This window comes from Zootoca vivipara, chromosome 12 (assembly GCF_963506605.1).
Source record: "Zootoca vivipara chromosome 12, rZooViv1.1, whole genome shotgun sequence".
Lineage (NCBI taxonomy): Eukaryota > Metazoa > Chordata > Lepidosauria > Squamata > Lacertidae > Zootoca > Zootoca vivipara.
In genome coordinates this window covers 7455059-7478656 of record NC_083287.1, presented here as the reverse complement: position 1 = coordinate 7478656, position 23598 = coordinate 7455059, and the positions used below count along the sequence as shown (strand labels likewise).

The 23598-nt window shown below is 42.3% G+C and overlaps 1 protein-coding gene across 3 annotated transcripts in view; it reads left to right on the top strand.

Moving 5' to 3' along the window:
- BMPER (BMP binding endothelial regulator) overlaps nucleotides 1–23598 on the top strand; it is a 157882-nt gene that overhangs the window by 31378 nt on the left and 102906 nt on the right. Inside the window, exons 3-6 of one of the 3 annotated variants that reach the window (XM_035128737.2) lie at nucleotides 2237–2336; nucleotides 9540–9622; nucleotides 12334–12424; nucleotides 13931–13963. In XM_035128737.2, coding sequence (XP_034984628.2) covers nucleotides 2237–2336; nucleotides 9540–9622; nucleotides 12334–12424; nucleotides 13931–13963 — 307 coding nt within the window. Of the gene's footprint in view, nucleotides 1–2236; nucleotides 2337–9539; nucleotides 9623–12333; nucleotides 12425–13930; nucleotides 14014–23598 lie in introns of all 3 variants that reach the window. The other 2 variants (XM_035128736.2, XM_060280577.1) reach the window with 2 other exon arrangements.

The window sequence follows — 23598 nt, the reverse complement described above, 5'->3', positions numbered from 1 at the left end:
TGACTCTTAAATGTGTGTTGATAACTTGGTTAGGTTTTTAAAAAATAAAACTGAACACATCCCTTAACATAGGCAGCTTTCCTGCCTTTTAAGTTTGAATATTACTTGAAGCTTGCTATGAATCTTTGCTTACATTGAAAAATCTCTCCGCCCCTCTTTCTTAAATGGTGCCCTGTTAAAAGACAAAATTTGGCCCTGACATTACTTAGCCAGTTTCCTAAATGTGCACTGTGCTTGCATTGAGCCAATTCAGAAGTGCAGGGGAGCTGTATTGATGAGCTGGATTCCACGTAACCCAGATTTATGACTAAGTGTTTGCAATTGTATACTAGTGTAAAAGAGCCAGAATAACACAGGACTGAATCATTCTGACAATAGACAGTATTCTGACAGCAGCTGATCCTCTGCTTGAGAACTCAAATTCTTCCTGCTCATACTTTATAGTCACTGCAGTTGAAATAATTGCAGATTTGGCTTGGCGAGGGAATAATGAATCATAGCTTATAGCAAAACATTGTCTGCACTTACTGCAGAAGGAATAAGATGGCCTATGATAGTTGGGAAGATACACCCCCGCCTTTTAAAAGCCCGAATCTCCTCACTTATAGTAAAGACTTTGAGCTATCCTTTAAAAGTACCTTGGCTTGGGCCTTAGGAAACAATGAAGCTCAGAGCCTCTTCATGACTTAATTTTATGATTGACATTCTTCCTTCCCCTTTGATTTCCCCCTCCTTTTGGGGGTCTCTAATTATGCCATATGATCTGCTAAGTGGACAGTGCCATCTGGCAAATGAGCTTCTGTGTCATGTAATGGACCAAACCAGTAATTATAGGTGGGGCTTTATGCAGAGGACCCCCGCCCCCCCTTTTGCCGTGTTTAAGGAAGGAATTTCCAGTAGTAAAATGTTATTTCTTAAAAAAAAAAAGGTGCAAGGCTAGGGTGGGGCAGAGTGGTAGGAGATGCTTGAAGATCAGAAGATTGTCACCCATCAGTTTTGTTATTTATTACCAGTATTACTGCCTTCACTCAGTTTTCCTCACTAGAAGCAAGCTGAATCACAGGAGGAAGAGGCTCTTACACTGTTGCAGCCATAGAGCCTTGGATCAGGTCTTGTTCTGACAGTTTGAGATCAGTTATTAGATTAAATTATTATTTTTTTGTAATGTAAGGGGCACAATTCAGGCGAAATTAAAACTCAAAATTAAAAATGAGAATGGGCACACTCCTTTCTGTTTCTGTAGTGCCCTGACCTGCTTGCAGTGGTGGTGTGCAAGTGGAAGGAGAAGCCAGTTCATCAGGGGGCTTAGGGTATCTTAATTCCCATCACCTTCCTTCCCCAGCCCAGTGCTGTGATGAGTAGAAAATTAGCTCTCTTTTCTCTTCCAATCCCCGAAGATCTGAGAGAGCCATGTCTCTGCCACCATAGTGCTAGGCTGTAAAGAATGTGCAGAGTGATCACATAAGCTAGAGTGGCTCTTGCCTTCACTTGTCCATGGCTGTTTCTAGCATTTGGCCCTGGGAGGGTTGGTCAACAGCAAATGTGCCCCCCCCCAGTCTGAAAAAGCTTAGTCACTCCTAATTTAAACCAATGAGACTTGAAAGGGCATAATGTTTATTTGACCAGGTATTTATTCAAAGAACTTTTCCCTTCCTTTCAGCATTACCGCTGCCTGTGTTCCCTGGATTGTGTCTTTGGTTTGCAGTTTTATTGTTTGTTAGAAAGAAAGAAGTTCATTGAAGCCATCTTTGTCTTTATTTGGTTTGGAAATTCAGACTTTCATTTTTTAAAACTAACTCTGCTATGCAAACCTGTTGAATAGTCGTGGCTAAATATTTTTGTTCGCACAAGGAAGTCCAATGCCAGGTATTCTAAAGTCCCAGCTATAGTTTACACAAATATTATCATTTCTACAGTATACCAAAAAGTAACATTGGACGAAACGAGTCACATGTTTCCTTTGGCATAACTTTATCGAGGTTCAGTATCCTTTCTAAAGTTGCCACCACTCCCCCTTTCTCCCCATTTTTTCAACTCCCTGCTGATGCATTTGTGTCGCAAGAGGGAAAGCATCTCTGTTTGTAAGAAAAAGGGGTATGATGTCCTCTCTGTATCCCAAAGATTCCTTATGGAACAGAGGGAAGATTTTCCAAATCTGACTTCATGGTGTACTACCTTATTGGGAGAAAATGGAGACTGATGCTCTTATTTTGCTCTTCTCTTTTCCTCTCCACAGAACAAGGAAGTGACATGCAAGCGAGAGAAGTGCCCAGTGCTTTCTAAGGAGTGTGCTCTGGTCATAAAGCAGAGAGGGATGTGCTGCGAGCGATGTAAAGGTGCAGTGGATTTCATACGTATCTGGAAATTTGGTGGCATTACTGTTGCTGGTGTTATTGCAGCATGCCTTGTCTCTGTGAGCTGGTTCTCACAACATTGGTAAGCCAAACTATGGCTTAGTGAGACCTTCCTCATTTTCCTCCTGCAGTGCTCAACAACTGATATCAGAATGGCTATGCTGGCTGGAGTTGATGGGAGTTGTAGTCCAGAACATTAAGGGGGCAGCAAGTTGGGGAAGGTAACAAGTTAAAAGCATCACTTACTGTTAGTAGCAGCAATTTATTGTTCACTGTTATTTGTTGTTAGAATAGAAAGTATAGTTTATTTACCAATAGGTTTGATCCTTCTGTAATAATAATTACTGGTCATTGACCATAATAAAGCCATAAGATACAGAAACAGTTCATTTTGTTGGCCAATGAATTAAATTATCTTTGAAAGTTCTAATGAATCACTACAACTTTTAACAGTGCTAGGTAAGATTACCAGAAATGTGAATGATTCACTGAACATTTTTCACTGCGTATTTGAAGGATTGCATTTAAAACGAAAAGGCACGTTTTAAATAGAAAAGCAGGGAGAGTAATATAGGACAAATCTGTTTTAAAAAGAAAAACAACAAAAAGTTTTCTGACAAGTGAGTTCCTGACATGCATGAAGTAACTTAAAGGGGGGTATGTTGATGGGGAGCTCTGAACCCCACAACCAACACAAACATAATATCAATATACAGGGGGGGAAACATAAGAGAAAGAAAATAGAATATGCTATAATTCTGACAAAACAGATTTGGTGGATATGGATATGTATTTTTCCTTGACGAATAAAAGCACTTGATGGCTGATATGTTTATGCACTTTTTCTGGTGTGCAGCTTTGTTTTTCTGAATGTGTGCCCTGCTAGACCAACCTGAACCCACCAATTTATATAAAATGCTGGCCTTAAAACAATCAAACCTACAGTTTGCAGCAGCACCTTTTAAGAATTCTGTAAACTGAAATGGCATACATTTAAAATTTACTATTTTTTATTTTGTTTTACATTTATTATTTCATGGGGCTTCATCAAGGTCTCACCCTGATTGTTAATATAGTCTGTATTCATGTACCATTGATTTTGGTTGCTCCCGTTCATTGATTGAGCCCTAAGCATTGCACAACATTGAAATTATGTCCTGCTAATCAGTTGCTTCATATGTTCAACATACTATATATTTCCTTTATTTATTGAAAACATTTATATCTTGCCTGTATTATGCAATCCAAAACAGGTTGGTATAATCCATCAGTGACTCAATTATATTATGGATTTTGCCAGTTCTGGGTGTTTCCATGCAGAAACATGTAGCTATCTGTTCCCATTCTTCAGTGTAGAGGTGGTGGCTTTACAAGAGGGGTGGCCTTCTGGATGTTGCTGAACAACAACTCCCACCATCCTTGGTCATTGGGCACACTGACTGAGGCTGCTGGGAGCTGTAGTAAGCAACCACTGGAGAGCCTTAGATCAGGCTTAGATTTCATTCTTTGGTTTCATTCTTTGCCTTTGGGGTAACTGATTAAAACTGCCAAGGATGTCTCATAATTACAGCCAGAGTATCAAGGCTGGGAAGGGAATTTAGCTACAAGACAGAGGAATTCATGTGGTTTTGGAGCACCTCACATACCTTCAGCAATTACAGTGTGGCGGGCTTTGTGTAAGCAGTCATGCGTTCAGCCAGTCACTGAGGAAGGCAACTACATTTACAAACTAATCTAAATCAGCTATGTTCTAGATGCTGAACTATACAGACAGTGCTATTGCCAATAGTAGGGATTTGACATATCTGTAGATTTTTTCACTATGGCTGGCGAAAGCAAAAGTTGCAGCTTTGTTAGTGGCCTTAGACATCACCTGGTCTTCCTTAGGTTCCTCTTTGAATACCTTCTTTAGCATGACTTTGACACATGGGTAGATGCGCAGACGCCCATTAGGTAATGCATTCTGTTGTCATACTGTATTGTAGCAAGGACTCACTTAACCAAGATTACCCCTGAAACCTGTTTTCAATACAAGGCTTATCCCTTGTGCAAGAGTATGTGAAGTAACCATTCTGAAAGAGTTGCTTAAGCATGTGGAGAGTGAAATGTTCTTGGTGATGGAGCAACCACAACCAGCCCAGACACATTGAGATGTCTGGAAAAGGCTTCTAGTTGCGGCACATGATTTCCAGGGAGTCATAGGTCAAACCAGACCTCCTTTTTAGAAATACAGGCCTCATGGGGTTGCATCCAGACTAAACTGCTCTTAGGCCCCATTGAATTCAATGTGAAAAGTTAGTAATGACTGATATTAAGTCCCAAAGGTTTCAGCAGGAACTGAGTGCAACTAACTAAGCCCTTAGTATTGAATTGCTTTCCTAACAGGAAAACAATATTTGTGCAGACCTCTAAAGACCTCTAAAGAAAGAGTTAAATCATGAATTTTTGCCCCGTTTCTTCTACAGTTGTAGCAGTGGGGCAAAACATGCCTTTTCCCTTCTCTCATTTATTCAATATATTTAATCAAAACATATGAGATCACGGATTGTTATAGAAATGGATTTGGCAGTCTTTCCTTATTTAGTTGGACGGAGATATGTCATTTTAATTTGGGTCTGTCTCCATCTATAACAATATGTATTTGCTTTCCTAATAAGTGTTTGTTATTAGTGGATTGGAGATGGATAAGGTACGTTTATGATAACTGTGAGCCATACTCTGTTCTTGTTCCCAATGCACACCTCCCATTGATGTCAATATGAGTGCAGGGCAAAGATCACACCCTAGAACTGTAGAAGGATGACTTTGGAAGTGGTCTCCGGTTATCTAATCCAATGCCTTCTTTGGCAGGATCCCCACAAATAAGAATGCCTAGTCTGTCCAAGGGCAACCACCATGGTGTCAAGTGATAGTTTAGGATCACAACCGTTTCCTTTCACTTACTGTGCGATAGCATTTTACTAGTTGTTTCCTCTTCCCAGAGGTGGCCCAGGGACTTCCCACAAGGGATTGTCGGCAAATTCACTAAACCACAACCTCCTGGATTCTTTAGCAACAGCTAAACTGATACAAAATCAGCATGTTTATAGCGTGAATATACCTTCAAAAGGTATGTGGCAGGGCCCTGAAATAAAAAACAGCTCATAAGTTTTGATTAATGTGAGATTTGCCTTTGAATGGAGTTTGATAATTTCTAAAGACACACTTTCTCTATATGGAGAAAGTTAGGGTAAATTCACATTGCCTTTCTGCATTTCAAGCCACATTTGCACAGAGCTGTTTGCATCAGAGAGAGGGCAGTGATGTTTACAGCGGATGCACATGAACTTATATCCCCCCCCCCCCGCAACCCCCATGGAACACCTGTCACCTGCACTTGCATGCTCACCTGCTGCTGCTGCTGCTGCTGCTGCTGACTGTTAGACTATGTTCACATTACGACTTATTCTGCTTCCAGTTGTCTATGATCAGATTGAAGCTGGTTTGAGGAAAAAACCCCGCACCCAACAGCAGTTTTTGTCAAGAAACTGCAGGATCGATATGGATTGTGACTAATGCCATGTGAATGCAGTGCCAAAAATTAGCAGTGGGAACATACCGGATGCTGTGATGGAACAACTCCCGCCCTGAAACCTATGTCCCCACTGTGGAAGGACGTGTGGATCCAGAATTGGACTCCACAGTCACTTACGGGCTCACTGTTAAGACCGTGTTCATGGAAGACCAACTTACTCGGCTACGAGTGATCGCCAAAGAATAAAAGAAGAAGAATGTGAACATACCCATAAATGCAGTAAATAAATACTTTATGCTTTATGGGTATGTTCACATTCTTCTTCTTTTATTCCATATTGTCCTGCAGGTGTGGCTTATACCAGTATTCAGTCACTGCTTTAGTGACAGAATGAGCAGGCCATGTGGCAACGCAGGAGGTGGGTTCTGGTAAGGGCAGGTGAATCTTCCTCTTTTAATAGTTAACTGCTGTGAGAGAAGCTGGCATTTAACTTTACTGTATTTTGGAAAGAGGTGTATCTAGTCTATACGAAGTTTGGGTAACTTTCCACAGTTCTGCATAGCCGTGTACTCCTCCTTCTTTTCAAATGCCATTAGTTCTCTATTTCTGTCATGCACGTATATTGTTTTTTTGCTGGTGGTGGTGATTTACCATCCATTCAATGCATGCACAGTTGACAAAAACCCAGTTTCCCCCCCTCCAATGAGCAGGCTTCAGTACCAATTCCAAGTGCCATTGGAGGGGTTGCAGATTAAGACATCATGCAACTCCAATATATGCCAACTCCATCTAAAAGATTGAGGGGGGCTTTTTAAGCACCTTGCACCCCAATTCTCCGCACCCCCATCTCCCAGCTTTGGGAACTAACTGAGATGAGTACTAGATTGTTAGCTGAGATAATCAGAGAAGCCAACTTGAAAGATTAATCCTTGAGCACAGTTGCTTTTATCTTTACAAGTTAATAAATAATGTTGTTCCTAAAAACAAAACAAAACAGAAGTTTGCGTTTTTATAGAGGAAGCGGCACAGCAGTATCTATTTCCCCTTTCACTAAAGTTTTTGTCCGGCATGGAACTTTATGTCCGCTTCAGCATGGTGTGGTTGACTAGTAAGAACTCCTTGAATGGCGAGGCATTCACTCACAGACTTAAAGCAAATGTCTAGGGAGTCCAGTTTTTGTTCAGGTAGTGCAAATATTGCAGTTCTCCTGTGCTCCCAGTTTGGCTGAGTATAACACACACACACACACACACACACACACACACACACACACCTATCCTGCGCTTTGCACAAGTCAAAGGTGGGAAATATGGTCCTCCAGATATTGCTGGACTGCAACACACATTGCAGCCTTAATGTGTGCAGGTTCCTCTTGTCCAATGCTTACATGTAAAGATTTCTTCACGATCCATCCTTAACCATGATTTTTCAGTGCTGGCCACAAAGGACTGCTACCCTGCAATTTGTAACCAGCTTCAAATTCCGGTTGGTTTATGTGGGAATCTTAGTTAATATCAATGCGGACATTATGATGAACCATGTTAAACAGTACAGTGGGAGGTTGGGGGTAGTCTCCTTTCAGTCTGTTAAGGGTTATGTCTGTGCTAGTCCTATTAATGTTAGGTTATTGCAAGTTTTGCATCAGTAAAATAATTTAAGAACATTTTGGGGCTTGGCCAGGCAATGCCTTTGATTTTAATATGTTACAAAAATATGCAACAATGCATTTACTATCCTCCGTGTATAGAATTTGCCGTTCTTTTAACTTGGTCTACATGTTAATGTTTATGAAATACAGATGCTTTTTTTTAAAGGGGCACTGTTGGGATGTTTTTATATTTCTGCACTAGTTTGTCTGGACTTTCCTCTGAGGAACAATTTATCAAGAATTAAATATAACATGTCCTTGAAAATTTTTCTTCCTCCTGATGTTTATTTTTCATGCCAAGAGAAACTTTAAAAAAGGAGTAGGGAGTAAAAGAAAAAGAATTAGAAAAATCCACCGTAGGAAAAGGGGATTATGGGGCCAATATACAGTATGTTACCATAATTTTTCCCTCTTGGGAGTATAGGAAACGACCTGCTTATAAAATTCCTGCTAACATAAAATAAGCAAAAATGCCTGGTGAATTATTAGTTTTGAAATGACTGTTTTGAATGAAGTCTTTAGGGAAAGAGTGAGCAGCTTATTTAGCAACCTGGTGCATCAATGTGTTTCATAGGCCAAAGTGGGCAAGTAAGTCTCATTAATTTATGTAGCAATATTAGAAACATGGCAGATTCCACACTACAAGGAGTGATGGGCATGTTTCGCTGTTTCTTCAGTATCATTATTTAGAGACATCTATGCTAAAATGTAATAATAGTTGCCTTTGGAAGATGCTTATATAGGAGCCCTGACGTTTACTTTCTGATAGTAAGGGTTGTTGGATAGTGGAACGGACTTCCTCGGAAGTTGGTGAACACTCCTTTTTTAATGATGAAAGAAGGTGGCAATACGAGGCAGGAAAACGGTTCTCCCTACAGAATCTGATTTTTTTTAAAAAAAGAACCGATTGTGTTTTTTTAAAATGCCCAAGTGGGTTGACTGTTAGCTGTTCAGAGAACTTTATGTATTGAGTGGCATACACATATCATAAATAAGTAAAATAAATGAAATAAATTAATGTGAATCTACTACCGGTATCTCAGTAAAAACAAAATAAGTGTTTGAGCTTCATGTTTTTTTTCTTTTGCCTTAATAAAGTACAATGCAATAGTCTGAAGGTTAGAAGTAAATGCATAGCCGGTACAAATTGACAAAGTGCACTTGAAATGAAAGTGGTTTGGCCTTCTGTGCGGAGCTTTAGGAGTATATTGGAATGAAGCCCGTGGTTCCCCCGCCCTTTGATTTAATCCAGAAGGTTTCTTCTCCATCTGGAGGATAAATAGTATGAATGGTCTTAATGCTTGATTATGGTGTAATGAGCAGGATGGAAAGCAAGGCCTTCACAGATATCTCTGAATGTGAGGAATTCAGTAATTGCTACTTTCTGTGCCAAATATGCTCTGTGCTCAGTCATGTAGCAGGTGGAATTCTACCTGGCTGAATAAACTTGCCAAAGTGGAAGACATTTACCATTCCGGCAGTTTTCTGAAGAGTTCTGCATTAAGACAGTACTTCTCTGCAATTGCAACTCTCTTGAACAGAGAACAGGACTGAGAGACAGAATATGAGGCTTGGAAAAATGCACAAAAATGTTTTTGCTGTTTTCATGGGCAATGCCTTTTATTTTAGTAAGAGCACATTACAAAAATACTACTCCACTTTCCCCTTTAGTCTCCTCATCTAATACCTAAAAAAAGGTAATTACTATAGCTCATCCAAACCACCACTGGCACCCATCCCTTTCTCTCTCTCTTTGTTATGGTTAGCTATAAGCTAGCCTGCATGTTTTCAGTTGTATTTTCTGAACCATGAGGATGAGAAACTTGCTTTATTTTGTAAGTGGTAACATTTTTTAGAATGCAAATTGTGCCTCCGATAACAGAATTTCCATGGAATGCTATACCTCCAGAACTGTAGAAATTAGACAGCCCTTGAAAGAATGTGGTGGTTTTTAGTGGGTGGGTGTGGATTAGTAAAATAAAAAGAACTGCTCTACTCATTTAATTTTTCATTTTCCTTCTAGGTTGCAGTTTTGAAGGAAAATCATATAACAGCTCACAGTCATGGCAGGTCTCGGACAAACCATGTATCATGAATCAGTGTCAGGTAAGGAATAGAACACATGGATTATTATTATTATTATTATTATTATTATTTAAAAGCCTAAGTTTCTAAATCTCAAGAAAGGGAAAGATTGTGTTGATTCATAAAGTGAAATTATAATGGGTTGGGAATTAAATGAAGAATCTGGAGGTAAGTAAATAATGGAAGGCACCATTGGTATATGGGCATTGCTGTATATAGTCGATTGCTCGGACATTTGCCTATGAAAATAGCAAGAAAATGAAGATCTCCCCAAGGAAAGATTCAGGGCCTTCTGTGAAAGCACTTTTAGACAGAGCAATGGATTCAAGATGTTAAAGGAGTGGGGTTCTGAAAGTCTGAAATGTTTATATTAAATATGAAACTAGCCTTAGGCTTTTCTACCCCCAAATTATAACACGGTATGTCTAAATGTTACTTATCCCAAATTCCGTCTATGTTGTGTGTAGCAGAAGCCAAACAGTATATCTTTAGTACTTGGGCTTTATTTGGACGTACATTTGGTGGATACAGAACAGTGAAATGCATGCCAGGCTCCCAGGCTTCATTAGATTTAGGTAGGATCCAAAGTGCGTATCAGAGGCCAACAAACTGAAGCTCAGTCTGGACAAGGCAGAGGGTGGGGTTGCGTGAGTGTCCTGGATGGTGGGTTGTTCAGGCTGTTCTAGGTGGGGTTGCATTTGCCCTAAAGGATCAGTTTAGCAGTCTGGAGGGAGACGTTTCTTCTTGGAACTGGCCTTGTCTTTGGAGGTCCAAGTGCCATTCTGGCACGAAGCATGCTTCTCCAGCTAAGGCTAGTGTGCCAGCTGTGACCGCTTCTGGATAGAGACAGCCTGAATGTGTGTGAATGAGTTGTGTGGCTATCCGTGCTCTGGCAGCATCCTGCTTTCATTACAGGAACTCACTGTATGCAGAGCAGGTTTGGAGGACTGTTTCGACTCAGGGACTGCATTCTTTCATGTGAGCCTGCCCATGCATTAAGTTCCACTGCTATTGGAAAATGGCGACTGGGGATATGCCTTTTCTGTGGTGGTGCCTTGGGCTCCCTTTCACCAGGGGCAAGCACTGAGTCTCCTGTTTTGTCAATTGAAGAAGGGTTGAGCCCTGCCCCCCTTTATTCTCCCAGGCCTTTTATTTCTTTAATTTTAAACTCTGCCTTTTTCTGGCCATGTTCCTGCTCTTTTGTTTGGTTAAAAATGTGTTTAACTCTGTTGTTGTTGATTTGATTTCATACTGGGAGCCGCTCTGAGAATTTTTATATTGGAGAACAAGGTATCAAATATCCATTTTTCAACCTTTTTTAAAAAGGGGGCTAGATCTTGAGGTCAGGAGCTCATGTCACATGAGACGTGTGGCTGTGGCCACAAAAGACAACTGTGCATTTCATCCCCTGTCTGCCATGCCTGTGGTAACATGCCCATATCCTGATCGCACTGAGTTGGGCCTTTCCCTGTCTCCCCATGTAATCATAGGCTGCCACTTGTGGACAAGAAAACCCACAACACTGTGACATCAGGATATGAATAAGTTGTCCCAGGCATTCTATGGGGAGAGGGAGGAATTAAAGCACACTTGTGGTTTACATGAAATGCAAGGTTGCTCTTGGGGTGTGTAGTTCTTGCCTGAGTATACTTGTCATTTTCAGGGTCCAAATGCAGAAATGGGTTATTCTGCTTCCATTTAAAGCACTAAGATTTGGAATTTGTTTTTTAAAAAATACTTCTCTTTCTCTGTGCTTAGGAATGCAGATAGATCCATCAGAAAAGAGCAACCTGTGCACAGAGATCCTGTCATTTTATTTACCAAGATTTTGACTTCTGGAGCAAGGAGTGCAGGAAGTGATCATTTACTAGACCCCTATCTGCAGAAGCATCAGAGATAAGAGGCTTCCATTCCACAGAAGGAGAACCTTTTATCTCTTTTCATAAGCCCCTTTCCTCCAAGGAAGTAGGGTGGGAGGAATGTCTTTATCAGGCCTGTTGCAATCAAAGCGTTATTTTAACATTTCCCGTGTCTTAAAGGCTTTTGAGAAGAGTGGCGTTGGTTTTTTCCTCTCAAGAAGGTTTCTTGGTTTCCTACATCATAGCTGAATCTAGCAAGTGGAGTTAGGAAGACTCAAGTACTATTTTACTTTTGGATTAATCTCAGTTTGGACCATTGTACAGAGAGACAAGGACAACCACAGCAAATGCCAATTCCAGTCCTTTCCCAGTGGTCCACATTTAATGAGCTTTGTAAATAAAAATAAATAAACATCATTGAGTGCCTCCCATCTCGGTCATAGCTCTACCCCTTTGTCATCAAACAACAGTGTTATTTTTTGAAAATGCAAAAATCCAGCATAAGTTGATGTGACAAAGTGTCACCAGGCCACTGTGCTCTTTAGCGATGTTAAAGAGCACCTCTCTCCTATTTACAGTATGAGTATGTATGAATGTTATCATATAGGAAAGTGTAGCTACATTACAGAGATGTGAAGTACAAAAAGTGTAGCTACTTTACAGAGATGTGAAGTACAAAATCTGATTTAAATTCTGTATGTTAAAAATGCCTTAAGATTCTGATCATTATCTTAATTTTTTATCATTATGTCAATTGTGCAAATTGCTTATATAATATGTTATTTATTTCTGTACCTCCCTTCCATGTGTACTCCGTGCTTTACTTTAATTTTTGGATTGTAAATAATCGTTGGTTTGTTGTGCTCTTGACAGGAAGGAGTGATAACAGAATCTGAGATTCACTGCATTGTTCATTGCAAAAACCCTTCAGAGCAGCCAGGAATGTGCTGCCCCACATGTCCAGGTAAGGTTTCAAAGAGACAGTGCTATACAAATCTAAAATGCATTACCTTCTCTGGGTCAGTTTTTAAGGTGGAATACGAGGCTCAGAACCCAGAGCCCTGGTTCATCTAGCTAAGGGTTGTGGTCTCTGGCTGCCTGTGAGAAGCCTTCCTTCTGGGGCCTCAGTTAGCTCCGAGGGTTGGCACTGTTGGGCATCTGCCAAAGCCCACAACCTTGCAGTTGGCTCACTGTGGTGTACTGCTGCTAATTTATGCAGTTACTGTTTCATGACTATAGAAAAATTAAACCAATTGCAATAAACAGAATCAAAACCTATCCATCTCCTCACAATCTGTACAGATAAAAGATATGTCTACAGATCCTGCCTCACTGAAAAGAGATCACAAAGGGCCAAAAGCTTCAGGAAAAAAGGAAACCTTTTGCCTCATGCTTAAATATAGATAAAGATGGTGCCAGGTGAGCTTCCTTGGGGAGAGCATTCCACAAGTTTGGAGCCATCCTCTAGCCCTCTCACGCAGGGGTCACGTGGAGAAGGGCCTTGGGTGGTGATTGCAGGGTCCAGGTCAGTTCACGTGGGGAGTGGCGGTCCTTGAGGTGTTGTGGTCCTGAGCCGCATAAGACTCTGTGGGTCAGAACCAGCACTTTGAACTGAGCCCAGAAACCTAACAGGTCGCCAAAGCAGTTGTGCCATAATTGATGTTCTCAGTGAGGCCTCCCCTCCATAGCTGACAATTCACACACCCCTCCTCTTGCCTTGAGGGTGGTTTTATGGGTTGCACTCATAGGAAGAGGACAAGTGAATAGACAGCTGACACTGGCAATGAGGAGGGAAGCCCACTCATGGAGGGAAGGGTCCACTCAGAACATTGTTCCCAAGCCCCCCACTAAACATGGAGCTGGCACTGCCTAGCTCTGTGTTTGCCCCTTTCCTGGCACCATACTTTCCCCCATCCTTGTTGCTATAAAACATTGGTTCATATGCAGAAGCAAAGCAGGCATTAATGTATATTTTTCTTGTCCATGAATAATCTCTACCTCACTTCCTCATCTCTAGAGTATCACATTGATTTCTTTTTCAGTATTCACGATGGCTGTTTGGTTTCCGCATGATATAATCAATACATAATTGTGGTACTCAGTTAGGATTACAGAGTTCAATTTTTCTTTTCATGTTTGTTAAAATCTGAATTCCTAAGATGTACAACACATTACTATGAACTCCATACTTAATGCATTTTAATTAAGTTCCTCGACCTCTGTGGTTATGAAGATAAGATTTAAAATGATAATGTGGTGTGCCCTAAAGGCTTGGAAATGAAAAGGCAATTAAGAGGAATTCCCATACGTGCTCATGTTATTTTAGATAATGATTTTATCCAAAACTACTATTTGCAAACAGTTTGGGCTACTAGTACTTTTCACACACTGCATTTATAATGCAGCTCAACTGCAAGAGAGATCTTATACAGATATGAGCCAAACTTATTCTCTCTTTTTTTCCACCCAGGTTGTACATTTGAAGGTAGACATTACCATGAAGGTGAGGAATTTCAGCCTGAAGGGACCAAATGCGTCACGTGTGCTTGTGTTGTAAGTTTTTAACTTTGTATCAATGCACATGATAATATAACAGCATTATACGGTATTAAATGAAGTGGGACTCAGATTCTGGTAGCAAAAGCATTACTTGAACATTTGGGGCATAATTTGAGTTTTCTGTTTAGAGCAGACATCACTTGGTAGATAAAGAACTGAATTAGGTGGTTCAAGTTATTGGTTGGTTTAGGAATTCAGGCTTGGCTTTTCCTGGCATAAACGGTATTTGAATATTTGCCAGTTGGCCTGTCTCCTCTCCTCTCCTCTCCTCTCCTCTTCCTGCCCCCACCCCATCAGTCAGTTGGTACTCCATGGAATTGTGTACAACAACAAAGGTTTGTCAAGTCCCATACATGTCAATAGTTGCTTATGATGGTAAAACATTTGCTTTTTAAAAATACAGAATATACTGGAATCATTTGCTTTCTATAAAGCAGAACAAACTTAATAGTTGACCAACCCTCATATAGTACTTGCTAATTTTAGATTTGGTTCTACACAAGCCTCTGTATTAGGGATGATTCAGTTCTCCAGGAGTGTGTGTTGCTATACAAACTGGCATGCTTCCAAGTGGTCAGGTGCCATAAAAAAATTGGAACCATCCAGCAGAAAGAACTGGCATAGCTATGCATGATGTGTATATAAAATTATGCACATATGTTAACATATGAAACTCAAAAGAGAGATACTGTGTAGCATCACAGGGTGGAATGTATTCATGTCTTATAACATGAAAACAGTTTTGCGCTCTTCCTTATGAGTGAAACTGTGAGTGAATTTGTTACAAACCCTAGATTAAAATTTGGTAGGGCCAAATTCCTTTTGTTGGCAAGTTGTTTCAAGTCTGCTATGCACATTAGTTGAGGTGGTGTGTGAAACACCTCTCCAAAGGATTGAGGACAGGTTGCCTGGTTTACACCACAGTTGAGATGCCTACTTATATCAAACATACATTTAAAATTTGCTCCCTTTTAAAATTTTGCAGAAAGCTCAAAAAGTGTGTATACAGTAATTGCATGGGTGGTAAAATGCTTTTAAAGTCAAGAAAACACCAAGCACAAACAGGATGTAGACTTCAGTCGTATTCTTTACAACTCAGCAACACTTACTTTTGAGTAGATGCAGATAGGATTGCACTGTTAAGAGAATAAATGACCAAGCTCAGACTCGGTTGTAGTATGTCCCATGTACGATGATCTTAAACTTAGATGAACATGCTGTGCACTAATATTTTACTAGGAAGCAGTGGGTCTAGAAGTGATGCACACTTTTAGTCATTGAGTGTGCCTAATTCAGTGCTTTGCAGGTTCAGGATCTGAAAAACCCCAGTGAAAAGAACTGAGGAAGTAGTTCCGTGGCAAAACACCTTGGTGAACTCATGTTGATGGGAGTAGATGGACTAAGTCAATACAAGGCAGCTAGTTTTATATTCCATATTCTGCAGCGGTGTGAGATTTCTTGAAATCTGATTTGTTTCAGATTATTCCAATTGTTTTGCCTTTAGGAGGGTCACCCCTGGGTGATAGCTGGCACAAGCTAAAGAAGAAGCACCCTGTAACCCTTTTTTAATTGGCAGCTTTGCACATGGCACAGACATGTTGTGCAACCTACAGAATCTGGCCCCGATGGCTTCAATAAATCATTCAGCACGTTCGGCATAGCTGAAGTCAGATTGGCTGTGCATGCTTGCTTTTGCCTTGGGGTGTAGTTGGCTGTTTCTCTTCTCCAGCGCCTCCTTAACTTCATCAAACAGAAGTTGCACATTGATTAAAATACAATTAATATGCTGCCAGTTTGTCAGTGTTTCCTTCCCCACCCGTTCCGTTCCTACCCAGAGGACTAGGACTAGGTGTGTGTTAGTGGAAAGAAAACTCCCAGCAGACTGGAGAGCAGTGCAGCGCTCTTCCTCCAAGCTGTTTTCTTTACTCCTACTCATCTGTCTCACCTGCTTATTTGCCTTTGAATAAGGGCCATACTTCTACCTGTGCAAACTGAACATGAGCTGCGCAGCCACCACGATGAATTCTTGCAGAAGTTTGCTGCCTGTGCTCTGGAGTGTCCTCCCCACCCAACCCCTTAAAAAAGAAAAGAAGATTGCGGCAGCAAATCTCTTATCGGAGAAGTAGGGCGGACGTCTGCTTTCAGATACCTATCTAGTCATGCGATAGTATGGGAACTGGCTTGTGAGTGATATGCTGCAACATGTGAGGACTTTATTAGATGAAAGGTATTTTTTCCCCACCCCTAATTAGATTTCCACTGTGATTTTAGATTGTAGTCATTCGGCATGACTCCTGTAAGGGAGGAAGAACCAAAGTGTGGAGGAGGAGGGAGACCAAAGATACATCTCTGCAAGGATTCCCCCCCCCCCCTTCGGTTTTGGCAATAGGGAGATAGGTGGAAAAACACAAGGCTGTTTAATTTAACTATAAATTCCCATTCCCAGGAATGTCTGTGACAGCCAGAGCTTGGAATAGTACAGCAGCTTAATTAGAATACAGGAGGAAAAAATGTTTCTGAAAGCTAAATTCATTTTAATACAGCTGTGCCACCTGTTTGCTCACTTGGGGCAAGAAGCTATACGTTCCAGGGGAACAGTATAAGTGCAAACTGCTCCCTACCCACCTGTGCTTTCACAGCATTATTTCAGGCATCTTCCATAGCTAGTTCCACTCTACGCTCTTGTTTCCTTATACAGATTCAGACCACCCGTCCATGTTGCTCGGTATTGACTGCAATGGCTGCAGTGACCCTTCAGGGTTTCAGACACGAGGGTTTCAGACACGCTCCTTAGCCACCCCTTTCTTTCTGTCTTTTGGCCTTTGTGGGTCAGTGGCTTGGGGGCTAGAAAACAGAGAGGAACCAAGGTGCACAGGCATTGCTGTCCTGCCAGTCCCAGCATTAAAAGGTTAGAGCAGGATCCAGGGTGTAGCTAAGCCTGGACTGCAGCTAAGCCTGCACTCCGAACAGCAGTTGATACAACGGCATGATAGGTCTTTTGTAGTCATTACCCCCTGGAGAGGGAAGCATGGGTAGAGGGGTGGGGTGGGGACTTGTATCTTTCACCACTGATGAAGCCACGCAGCTCCTCCTCCTCCTACAACGTATCTGCGTAGGCTCTCTGCCCAAATGGAAACCCTGATCAAAATTGCCTGAGGAGAGATTTAGTGCTATGGCAGCCAAGCAAGTGATAACCAGACTTTGGAAAACAACCTCTTACAGAGCTTACAGAGTCTGGTATGTTTCTGTGATGCAGGCCCGTCCTAGCCATAGAGGCTAGTGGCGCTGAGAACTACGGCGCTGGGCGCTGGAAGGGTGCCAAGTGAGTGCAGGGTTCCGGCGATCTGGCCAGGACTGCGCTCCACTAGCTGAGAGGCTACGCTGCGTCTCTCTCCTTCTCCGAGGACTGCACCTCCTTCTCGTTTCCCCAGTGCTGGGTTCCGCTCAGCGCTGGTGGTGAAGCTTGACTGAGCAGAACCCAGCACTGGGGAAACGAGAAGGAGGGGCAGCACGGAGTCCTCGGAGGTGGCCTCCCGCTGCTGCCGCGGTCCGCTTGGCACTCCCGAGCCCTTGGAGAGGCTCTGGAGGGGGGCGCTGGAGGGACCGAGCGCCAGGGCGCTGGATGGGCTTAAGACGGCCCTGCTGTGATGAGAAAACCTGCAGACCAAGTTAAGGAGAGCAGAGGTCCCAGTACAGGGACTGCTACTGGCTTTGTAGCCATTTGGTGCAATTACTTGGATGTCCATGGCAAGTCACCTGTGAATTGTATCTCTGCTCCAGAGTAAATTTTGCACCTCACCATGCTAATCATCCTGAGCGATTGAGAATCCTAGTAAACGGGGTCTTGGGCTTATTAACATAATGGCCAATGACCCTTCTTTTCCCTGTTCCTATCTATACTAGCATTCTCTGCCCCGCAACCCCATATTGTTCTATTTTTACATGCCCACAGTACGCCTTCTGCAAAGCCCACAGCTTTGGTGGGTTGACCTTTGCTCAGCAGAAGCCGGACTAAAATGCTTTGACTTTACTGCGCCAAGATTTAGTGTCCATACGTTGGATACAAGTTGTTGGCTGTTACTGATCCAGATGGCATCCATTCTTAAGTCAGAGACTTGAAACACACTCTGTTCCATTAACACGTCCATGAGCAATCTCGTTCTTTGGGTGACTTAAGGGCTTCCTGGTAAACATGAAAATGTATGGGCCAGTTCTGGACATAATTGCCTTTCAGTCAGTGAGCAGCCTTTAAATGGCTGGATCTCTCTGGGGAAGTACATTTAAGTGTGAAAGAAGTGCAGGGTTATGGGGATCACTTACTGAAGCCCAGCTGTCCTGCTATAATTTATCCATCTAGCATTAATGTGGTAGCACTTGCTCTACTGGAGCCAATTTTACAGAAGCCTTGGATTCCCCCCCCTTCACCTTGAGGCATTAACTCCATTCATGGACTGGTGACATTAATCAGATGTATTCTTCAGAAGCCACATTTGCAAGCGCTTGAGAAGGAGGCTGCCTGCCTGTACAAGGGAGGAAGGTTGCTGGAACTTTTGGTTTTCACATGTGCTTCCTTGTAGCCTATATTAAATAGTCGGGTTCCAATTATCTCATTACTTATTTCCCATTTTGATGTACTGTAACTGTTTAGAAATAATAAAAAGGAGGCAGGCTTGCCAACAAAGCAGCTCTCATGCAAGGATGGTAACCATGACAAAGTTTATTCTTTAACAAGAGTATTCCAAGCCCACAACGGAGCCCTTTTAATTGCAGAGTCTCCCACATACCCATGTTACCGAGACTATAATCTGTATGAGTTCTGGCATGTGAGGTATTTGGAGATAAGAGGCACTGCCATGCTGGAAGAGGAGGCAGAGCTATTGAGTGGCTTCAGAGGAGGACCATTCTAGTTTTAGTCTCCAACCAGGAGTGCGGAAGCAAGGCAAGCAATCAGCTGGCCTATTAAGTGGGGGGGGGTATACTTGGCTACTGCTATAAAACAGACTAGGCAAGAGGGGAAAGACAGGTCACCTTTCATCTCTGCAGGAAATATGCAGATGAATATCAGGCAGGTGTCCTGCGAAACAACTGCCTGCCTCATTTCCCATTGGTTTAGCTATCACATAGGTAATCATCATATTTGCATCCCATTTCTCCTCCAGCAGCATCCTCAGTCTCACTTGTGATAGGGATAGGGAACTTGTACTCCCCACCTCCCGGATACACTTCCCACCATCTTGGACCATTAATCATGCTGGCTCCCACTGTCTTTGCAGTTCTAGCTGAGGTGTCCATGGCACTGCCTTCCTAGGCTTCCCATTTCAGTTCATGCAGCCTTAAACTGGTGGTCTTGTGTCCATGCCTCCTGAAGATGCTTGTCTTGGATTCTGTGGTTTATAACAACTCCGAGCTGGTTGCAAATACCTCATTCTTGGGTAATGTGGAGTTTGAGGGTGCACCTGGCTCCAGATTTGTTCTTGGAGGCTCAGGTAGACTCAATGGCTATCAGTGCCTTTGACCAGGTATGGCTGGTATGCCAACTATGACCGTTCTTGGATTTGGATTTTTTTAAGGCCCTTAACATCTTGGGTCCAGGACACCACTCCAAACATGTTTTTTTTTTCTTTCCAGAGGGAGTGCAGCTCCATCCAGAACATCTATACCTGGTTCTGTGGATTGATGCATCCTGTCTAATAGACTGCCTATAATCCTTTCTCCCTCAAGTATATCTCTTCAATTTTGAAGCCAGTTATTCTGCTTCAGTAGCAGAGGGTTTCCCAAATCAGTGAATAAATCAGGGCATTAATGCCATTTCTACAAACAGCCAGGCATTGCTGCTGTTACCTTTTACTCAACTCCAGTTAGATGGAAATAATTTCAGATGCCCTTCACTTCCTTTGTTGAGGTGATGTGTATTTATATATATATTGATTTTTCCATACGGCAGTCTGAAGAAGTTGAATTTCATAAGGTGGGAGGTTGAGCCTAAGGCTTGGGCGAGAACAGGAAACCTAACAGAATTCCATTTCGGCTTTTGGCAACAACATTATTTTTATCTCCAATTATTCAAAAATTTAAATCAGGGTGTGTTTTTTTAATCTTCAGTCATCCAAAAAATATTTTTAGCATTCTCCTTCTTAATAGCAAACTCAGGTGGTGAGTGCTGACAGAAATGGTGCCAAAATGGCACCAATGAAAAATTCAAGAAAGGATTTGAGGAGAATGCAAAGATTGTTAGAAGTACAGTGGTACCTCGGTTTGCAACCGCAATCTGTTCAACGGAGGCGGTCGCTCGCCGAAGGCATGCGCATGCGCGAAGCACCGATAGAGCACTTTTGTGCACGTAAACGCGCTGCACAGATCACCTCTGCGCATGTGAGAGTTGCGCAGATTGTATCTGCGCATCCGATGCCACGGACCCCGGATGTAAACACTTCGGGTCCGCGGCGGTCGCTCACCGAAGCGGTCGCTTGCCAAGGTAGTCGTAAACCGAAGTTTGACTGTATACAAAATGCCATTAAAAAAACCCTTAATGGGGCAAAACTCCCTAGTGAGGACTGAGCATGCTCAGTAGCCACAGGAAGCCATGTAATATGGAAAAGAAAACCCAGAGGGATGTGGCTGCGTGGAGTGGGATAGAATGCCCTGCTTAGAGTTTAATTGGATGTTAGAAAGTGAGAATACACTGCATAAATTTCTTGCAGGTTTCGCTTTTATCAGAAAGGTTTGTGGGATGAAGGTTATTTTTTTAACATGGCCACCCATATGTATAGGAATCATCTGGCTTTCAGCAACCATTAAATTTAAGAATGAAATCCAAGGGCGGGGGGAAGCTCCAAAAGATCTCAGTGAGAATTAAACGTGTTCAATGGCCACAGAATGCTGGGCATCTTTAGTGGGGGAGGGGGAGGAGGGGAAAACCAAGGAGAAGTAAAATGAAGTATCCTGGAATAGGACATGGATGGCTGGCTGGTTGAAACTGTGAACAGGAGTGCTCCACATTGCAGCAGAACAATGACCTGCTCCCTGTAAAAGTAAACCTAGATGGTCAAATTTTGGAAGGCGAATGGGGCTCCCCAAAATAAGGAAGTGATTTCTGTACTTGAGGACTTTGTAGGCACATAGAAGTATGGAAGTCTGTAAATTAAAATATTTCCACTAAGCAAGCTTTGAGTAAAAGATAACAGTTGCAGTGCCAGGAAATTCATAGTGATAGCCAATGGGAAGAAAACAACCCTATATTCATCCTTTGTTACCTCTTCATGGAAAAGAGTGTTACACCATAATAAGGTGACCAAGTTCTGTCTTTTTCTTTTTCTTTCCTAGTTTATCCTCTTCAGGTTCTTTGCCCTTTCCCCCAACATACTCTGAAACCCCCTATGTCTGCTTCCTTGCTGCTTATTCATCCCATCGACATTCCTGGAGCTCTTCAGATAGAGTCTGCAGGGGGTCTTGGTCCCAAATCTGATCTGACTATTGAGCATCTGGTCTGAGTCCCACAGAGCCTGGTCTGTTTTTCGTTCATCTCCTGGGGCCAATTCTGACACTTGGAACTCTTGACACAAGCATGGAAAGATTTCTTGTCTAAGGCTGCAGTCCTTTTCAACATCGAAACTGCTTGATGAAATCAAGATCTGGTCTGAAATGTCACCATCTCCATTTCTCATTTTCACCAAATCCCAGTGAAAACCCTGAACTGTTGTTGTGATAGCAGCGAGGGACCAGGTGCAGGAGAACAAAGTAGAATTTAATGCAGTTGGTTGTGGGATTAGGGTGATCTAGTTTTGAGTGCAGGGCCGTCTTAAGCATATCGGGCGCCGTGGTGCGAAGATCGCTCCAGCGCCCCTCCCCGCCCCGTTTCCCACCATGACTGTCTGGCGGGCGCAGGGCCGCTGCAGCGGGTGTAGCCGCACCACGCCCCCTGGCAGCCTGGCGCCCTGGCGCCCTGCGCCACCCAGCCTTGCCTTAGGGCCGGCCCTGTTTGAGTGTTCAGTTCAGGTTGGGCTGAACTCTCTCATAATATAGGTTTACAGTTGGGGGGCTGTTTATTTCTGCTTTTGGGTTGCCCAGGTTGTGGCAGTAACTAGGTGGGTGTTGTTGTTTTTTTACTAGCTCCAGTTAACGTGTGCTGTTCTGCTGGAAAAGACAGACATGGCTATGAGCTTTAGTAGCTTCTAGATTGGATTACTGTAATGTTCTTCGCATGGGCAGCCTTGAAGAGCATCCAGAAATTGATCCAAATGCTGCTGCCAGATTTTTTGCCACAAACTGACCAGATGGAAAATAATATTCTGGTTGTGTACAAACTTATGGTATTTGGCTTCCTATATGTTTCTAGGCTTAGCTTTGTGCTGGTTCTTACCTTTAAATAATACTGGTACAAACCTTTCACAGATTTTTGTTGTTGTTGTCATTCATGGGATACAGGATGCAAACTGAATGGGCATACTGAAAGACGCAAGGAGGGAAGGTTGTGAAGAACTTGAACAGGGTTTTTTTTCCCCCACAGGTTGTGCACGCATAAATATTTGGCAAAGTTGGTTTGGGAGAAAGTCTTCACAGTGCCCCCAAACTCTTTGTTGCTTCAAGCAAGGAGATTCTGATTTCATGCATGTACATACTTCTTATCTTGATTTTAAATTATCCTTTTTGGATAGATGAACCAATCTTTCCATATCCTTAAGAACTCAATGCAGGTTTTAATATTGCTTCTCTGTATCGATGTAGTTATAACACTGAGGGAAATTCCTTAGTCTATGCCGTGAGCCTGTAAATAAAGTTAAAATATTGTTTTATTTTTCATTCTGGGTTGCATTCTACCTTAAACAGACTACTAAAATAGAATTATATGTAGTATTAAGGGATTAACATGAAAGGAGTGATGATTTTATTCTTTTAAAATGTGATCAACTCATACTTTCTTTTAATCTCATTAAAGATATATCTCTCACCTCCTAAACTTACAGGCATTGTAAATGTTTGGCACAATGGTTGTTTTTTTACTGTTTTAAAAAGTAGGCATGCTGGCACATTTAAAGATTTTTAGATTTTAGGTTTAATAAATTAGTTGTTGAATTAATTTGTTAGCTTTATATAAACTTCCTTCTTACCAAACCTCATGGCAGTGATTTAGGAGGCTGTACCATAAATTGTTAGAATGAAAAGCCCACCCTCAATAACTAATATTTGATAACATGAATTACTTAGCTTGCAAGAGTAATTAGTTGGTCAGAAACATAGGCACTCCTTGGGAAGAATCACAGGTGGTCTGAAGCACCCTGGGTGCGAGGGTAAGGTTAAGGTAAAGGTAAAGGGACCCCTGACCATTAGGTCCAGTCGTGACCGACTCTGGGGTTGTGGCGCTCATCTCGCATTATTGGCCGAGGGAGCCGGCGTTTGTCCGCAGACAGCTTCCGGGTCATGTGGCCGGCATGACAAAGCCGCTTCTGGCGAACCAGAGCAGCACATGGAAACGCCGTTTACCTTCTCGCTGTAGCGGTACCTATTTATCTACTTGCACTTTGACGTGTTTTCGAACTGCTAGGTTGGCAGGAGCTGAGACTGAGCAACGGGAGCTCACCC